This window comes from Solanum lycopersicum, chromosome 8 (assembly GCF_036512215.1).
Source record: "Solanum lycopersicum chromosome 8, SLM_r2.1".
Lineage (NCBI taxonomy): Eukaryota > Viridiplantae > Streptophyta > Magnoliopsida > Solanales > Solanaceae > Solanum > Solanum lycopersicum.
This window is the reverse complement of record NC_090807.1, coordinates 52,978,440-52,985,170: the sequence shown is the minus strand read 5'-3', so window position 1 is coordinate 52,985,170 and position 6,731 is coordinate 52,978,440. Positions and strand designations below refer to the sequence as shown.

General features: G+C 30.9%; 1 protein-coding gene across 1 annotated transcript; it reads right to left on the bottom strand.

Moving 5' to 3' along the window:
- Positions 1 to 586: 586 nt before the first annotated feature.
- LOC101249842 ((S)-coclaurine N-methyltransferase) lies at positions 587 to 3,728 on the bottom strand. Its single transcript, XM_004245020.5, has 8 exons — positions 3,345 to 3,728; positions 2,503 to 2,611; positions 2,165 to 2,389; positions 1,962 to 2,061; positions 1,780 to 1,890; positions 1,618 to 1,701; positions 1,045 to 1,103; positions 587 to 971 (listed from the first exon to the last, which is right to left on the bottom strand). The coding sequence occupies exons 1-8, from the start codon at positions 3,529 to 3,531 to the stop codon at positions 779 to 781; spliced, it is 1,068 nt and encodes a 355-aa protein (XP_004245068.1). The 5' UTR covers positions 3,532 to 3,728; the 3' UTR covers positions 587 to 778.
- Positions 3,729 to 6,731: the final 3,003 nt, after the last annotated feature.

Sequence of the window (6,731 nt, the reverse complement as noted above, 5' to 3'; positions counted from 1 at the left end):
TGTGGATTGTTTTTGTAAAGATATGATTTATGACAATCACCAAGTTAGACCACCAGTCCATGAATGTGGGGCGCAGGTTTTGATGATGAAAATAATTAAATACATGGAGCCTAGTTCCAGAAGTGAAATTAAGCTGGAATTCTATGATTACCATGGGGTGTCCATACTGGTTTCAATCTGATACAATGACAGAGGACTATTTAAATATTTTGCCAGCCTCGTATCTCAACGATCCTTTTGATTCTTGACTCTCTTACTTGGTTTAAGTATGTAGTCCTGAATCGTGTAAATGCAGATTATTTTCAGAAAACTTACTTAAGTTGCTGAAATTGAGAGTGATCTGTTTTTGCTGAAGTTCTGCCACATTAATGCGAGAACCTGTAAGAAAATTAACTTGTTCACATGCCCATTTGTTGTTAGATTGGCAACATTATTGCTGCTGTCCCAGTTTTCATGTTGCAGTTCAAGTGCCACTAAAAGCCTCTAAACAAAAGGATTGCCCAATATTGTGGGCAACGAAACCATCTCCAGAGAGACAGTGTGGAGGGGACGATGAATGGAACATTTTTATGAACACAAGGCACCAAAAGAAAGAACTTTTGTCCAAATGGATTTCAGTAACAGAGTGATCACATTCTTAGCTGCCTTTTCTGAAGCTCATTTATGAAATTTTCTCTATATATGATAGGACTGACGAGGATAGCATCATAGCAACACATTCTACTTATGGTAATAGTGCGAATGCATGTAGACATGCTTATTACTTGGCTTGGCAAATTCAATTCTTCTTGAAGAGGAAATGTGCAACCATCCATTCTTCTCCATTGTTGTACCCAAACAATTCAGCAACTGAAAGGAAAAAGGTTCTCCAGTAGACAGTCCACTTAACGGCTGAATCCTTCCCATAAGTTGACTCCATTATTGGCTTTATGGAACTCTTGTTCTCATCCATTCTCTTAAGCCATTCTTCACTGAAAACGGAGTTAAAGCTTATTACAGTTACATGTTCATAATTCTAAAAATATTCAAACAAGTTAAGTTCACCTTGTCTGTGCATAATGTTTTCCATTAACTAGCCAATGATCAACCACAGAAACATCATCCTGCAACCAAGCGTCATTGTAATAATTATCAATCCAAAGATTTTCTTTTATCAGAGATGGATTCTTTGTAACCTATTAAAGAGGAATCCAGTACTTCCTCAATACAGCACTATAATAAGTAGACTATGCTATGGGTCAACAGAAACAGAGGACCTTTGCCATTCTGTTTTTCATACAGGAGTTACTTTGCAGGATAATGGGCAAAATATGAGTGATTTTATTGATATAAAACAAATGAAAAGTCATTTCTAAACTTGGATGACCATTCCAGGAGTTAACATATGCTGCATGAATACCAAAACCCTCTTCACTTTTCCCGGTTTGCCAAAATCCTCCTATAAGTCCATATAGACATGTTCTTTCAACAGGGAAACACTTGTTTCTTGTACTATTTCTTTTTGTAGTTGTTAAGTCGTTTATGCAACTGCACGCCTCTCAAATGATTTAGAGGAAAGCATCAAAATAATGTCATAAAATATTGATAAAAAGCATATACAAACTACATCAAGCTCACCTGAAAATAAAGGAGGAGATTAGCAGAAGGCATTGTACCTCCACTGAAAAAGTACCTAGTGATCCAATCATCATCATTCACATCCTGCACAATATTAGACGCCGCATCTATAATTGAAGTAGAGGAAACACTCACGCATTGATCAGCTAGACGTATATATACCTCAAAGTGGTAAGCAAATGCTTTATGGCAAAAATAATGAACAAAAAGAAGACTATCTGCCTTCATCCATCTTGAGATCTTCTTCAGGAGATCTCCATAGTTCTTCATATGCTATAAATATATAAATTTATTAGCTGCCGTCTTAACTCTAAATTGTAACACAGTCATCTTGCACTCAATACCTCAAACATTTCAATAGACAATATTCTATCATAGGATCCTTCCATCTCGAATGTGCTAATATCTGCAACTATGATCTCCAAATTCTGCAGCTGAAGCTCCCTAAGCAAATAAACCAGAGAGAAATAAGAGAGGTGTACCTATATATATATATATATATATATATATATATCCTAGGTCTTAAAGTATCGAAAGAAGTTATTACCGGCACTGCTCTTCTATGTGTGCTTTTTGGGTGACTGAATTGCAAATCCCGGTAACTTTACAGGCACTATATTTTTGTGCTATGTATAGAGAAAGGGAACCCCAGCCACAACCAACATCAAGTACAGTGTGTCCATCTTTCAACTGCGACCTTTCACAATATAATTCCATCATTGCTTTTTCAGCATCCTCCAAAGTGCTCAACTTGTCTTTGAAGTAACAGCAGCTGCCATGCAATAAGCCATCTTGTAAGACCATCACAATAGATTAACTTACTTTCTGATAGCTTAGAAGTGCAATATACATGAGTGACAATATAATGGGAATATATATAGTTACCTGTATTTGAGGTGTTTTCCAAGAACAATCTTGAAGAAAGAGGTAGAGAGCTCATAATGTTGGGACTTTGGCTTCTCGGTCATCACAGCTATAGGCATCTCTTTTAAAGCTGTATGTAAAAGAAGCAAAGCCAGTCAGTCAAGATACTTTAAAGGATGAGGCATGAAATTTTGAAGTGCACATATCCTTATTAGTACACAACATATATACTATTCTAGAAACGACACACACTTTGTTCTGTTGTCTAAGGTATACCAGCATTTACGTGTACATACTTGCATTGTTGATCTGAAAATTGGGAATGATGGTTGTACATTCTATGTTGACATTCTTCCTAATTTTATGTCTCAAGACTACAGAATAAATATAAACCTATGAACACATATTAACGGGAATAAAAAAACTTTACCAAATTCACTACTATGTGTCATATGAAACCCACCTTAGTTCAGATGAGCCGAAACCTACTACTATCTGATGTTTTTCAAATATCTATTGTTATTCCTCTCTTCTTTAGTTGGATGTACCATGATTGTTTTTAGGTCGGACACTTGCGGGTAAGTCTCCCAGAACTAAGCCCCACGCATGAGCCTCAAGGCGTTTCTCAGTGCCCCTTCCCGAGGCGAGTCCCAAAACTACCTTTTAAAACACTGAATCACATTATACCAAGATTAATGGGTGATGAGTCCGGTTCCGTTTACTTGAATTAGGTAATGCTATTTTAAATACTTCAATATATACGCTAAAGAGAATGTGAAACTTGATAGAATTCGGAAACAAAGTTGGGCATTGTGCTTCGATCTCTGTATATATATAAATAGAAATAGAGAAGAGATGCGTACATTGTACAAATTGGAGAAGATCAGAGAGCTGTAGCTCGGAGGATGGTTTGTAACCGGAGCGAAGTCGGGCGGCTAAGAGCAGGCGTGTGAGTCGCCGTATAACAGTGTCCGGCAAGAGGTTGCGCTCTAGCGAACGCAGCATCAACCTTACCGTAGCATCGTAAGGCAGCTGTACTATCGCATCCATTTTTTTAAAATTATTTTTTTCGCTGCTATGGACTCTTCTTTTATCTTCTCTCTTTCAAGCTTATCTACAGGTTGTGGCCCAGTACCTTTTCTATCCGAAGACGGAAAACTCCCAACTTGACGTGCTTTTCCATTTTTTGCTAATTTACCTTCATCCTGCATATCCCTAGAAACCAGTAAGCAATAAAGGTAGAAAACAATAAACAATAAAGGTAATACTGTTAATAATATCTTTTGATTTTATTAGATTTAATATTTTAGATGATAAATACCTTTGATAGCAAAGGTAAAATAGACATGAAAGGTAAGTTGCTTTTTAATTTTTTGAATTGAACAGGTATTGTGGACAATTATTTTTAATATAATGGACAATTATTATTGGACGGAGAAAAAAATTAAAATATAAATTGCATTTCAAAAAAAGGTTAATGATTTCATGCATAAATTTTCGATCAATCAGAAATTTCGAAAAGAATTGAAGATTTTGTACGAAAATTTTGACCAAATTTATTTTTTTGACTCTCGAAAAACAAAAAATGTCATACAAATTAGAATAGTGGAAATTCTTTTTTTTTTTTTTAAATTTGTATGATTGCGTATGCTGGTTATGGATATGACTGAGAGGTCTTCGGTAGCTTTCATATAGTCGGCCCTGGTATAGTCAAACCCATCTTGTTTAGACTAATGTGTAGTAGTTATTGTTTTTGTGTAGATTATTTACAATAATTTCATACAAATATTTATGATAAGACAATTAATCTTTACATTGTTAGTACATGCAATTCAAATCCATAGGTTAAAAACATCTGAATTCCAACTATGAATATATTGTTGGAAAAGACATGTACAAAATAAATATGCACGATAAGACAATGTTTGGATTTTGGGTCTCTTTCCTTTTTTAAAAAAAAAATTAAGCATAATTTGACTAGCTTACTTTTGCCCATAAACTCAACATTATGGTGCAATGTAAGACTTTATTTTTGGTCTCATTTTGAAGAATCACAAGGGTTGAATCAGCAACCATATATAGAGAGAAAGGTAAGAGAGCGCAAATTTTCGTACAAGTCCTAGCAGCAAATTTCAATTGACTGTTGATCTAACTTTTTTAATTCTTTAAAATAAGACCTAAAAAAAGTTTTATATATGCAACATATGATTGAGCTTATCGGCAATGTGAGCTAGTTTAAATTTGGCTTAAATTTATGGGAAATTTTTTTAAATGACAATATTTTAACATTTAAGAGGGCTTATTAGCAACACTTTCAATATTTAGTAAAAATGTTAAAATTTTAAATTGTTATGTATAGTTATTTATATTTTTATTATTTATTTTTATTTAAAGAATAAAATTATTTAATAACAAAAGGGAGAAAATCAAGGGTGAGAATATTTCAAAAAAAATAAAGATCATTAAATTTTCTCATCAGTTACATTTTCAAATAAAAACTCAAACTTTGTTCTTTCTTTTTTTCTCCATAATCTTAATCTTTTTTTTATTAGTCATTCCAATAGGTATGTCAAATGAATTTATAGTTATTTAAGAAACATATTTGTATTCATATATTTTTTTCATGTATATTTATTTGTTTCTTCGAAAATTTTATATTTCGTATTTATTTCAATATGTATTTTATTCGTATTTCTATTTATTCTAGTTCTTATTTAGAATATTGTATAATAATATATAAAATACAAAAAAGTAGTATGATGAAAAAGTGAGATAATAGTTTTTAGAGAAGGAACATATCACTTAAAATTCTCATCATTAATAATTTCAAAAACTCCTTTTTCATTCTATTATATCAACTGTCCTTTGTTATGTTTTCATTTTAATTGTATACCAATATTTTTTACATTCTATTGCTCACTTTACAATTCAAATTAAAATTAATTTTTTTCTTTCAAACTACAAATTGTATCCGGTGATAAAAAATGTATTACTTGATTACCATATATATATATATATATATATATATATATATACACACACACACACACACGTATCTCAGTATGTATGAGTATGATTTATGAAAGGGTACAAGATTTTTGGGGGGAAATAGCATTCTTGGTGGAAGTAATAAATTTGTTGAGGAAGGATATAATATTCTAAAAAAATAAATACAAATTGCCTATAAAAGAAATAAGAATACAAGATTCTGAAAAAACATATAACATACATAGTAAAATAATATAATCAATATACAATATTCTATAAAAAAATACAAATTAACTATTGAAAAACACGATACATATATATTTAAGAAATACAAATTCATATGAGATAGCATACATAGTGAAAATGATATAATCAAAAAAATATAAATTGACTGTTAAATAATAGGATACATCTATGCTTAAGAAATACAAATTCATATAAGATACGTATTTGAATGACTACAAATAAAAAAGAAATATAATATTCTTAATAAAAAATACAAATGATGAATAAAAGAAAAATAATTGACAAATAAAAATTAATATGAATATTATTTTGATATGAATACAATTTCGCAACCTTCTTCTTTGACTCGACTCTCTCTTTCTTCTTGGTCTGCTATATTTCTTTTTTCCAATTCTTTTCACCAAATTCAAATCTGAATCTGTGTTTATTTGTGAATTAATAGCCCTATAAACAAAATTCGAAATTATAAATGTGAATATATAAAAAAAAAATCAAACAATATATTATGTATGAATGCTTATGTGGCTTACTAAAAATTACAATCTACTAAAGCTCATATATGAAAATAAAATCATAAAAATAGTGTTTCAAATACTAAAATCCGAAATGCATAAATATTTGATGAGTATGTTAACAAACTCATATAAAAATCGAAAAAATGACGAAAAAATTGTAACACATACAATCCTAAATTCAACATAATTTTTATTTCGAAACAAAATCTTATAAAATCTCGCAAAATAAAAGATGATTACGAAAATACCTTTATGTATTGAGAAATTTGTTGAATTAATCGATAGATGAACAAATTGATATGAACTTGAATAATTAGTTCTTCTTCAATAATGAGAGACAATAATGGTGAAAATGGTAAAAGAGATTTTTTTTTTTGAAAATCTTAAAGATGAATATAAATTTAATGGTATTAAAGTCTAGAAGAAGTCTAAATGGATGGTGAATATATTTAATGTTGAACTATTTTGAGAAATAAAAGGAAAGACAAATAATAGTATTTA

Bases quoted from the DNA above. Each gene is read 5' to 3' on its own strand.
- LOC101249842 (XM_004245020.5), bottom strand. From the start codon at position 3,531: ATGGATGCGATAGTACAGCTGCCTTACGATGCTACGGTAAGGTTGATG. The intron at 2,390-2,502 runs GTAACTATATAT...ATTGCATGGCAG, and splicing joins GGAAAACACCTCAAATACAG to CTGCTGTTACTTCAAAGACA. The intron at 1,891-1,961 runs GTATTGAGTGCA...ATATATTTATAG, and splicing joins TGTCTATTGAAATGTTTGAG to CATATGAAGAACTATGGAGA.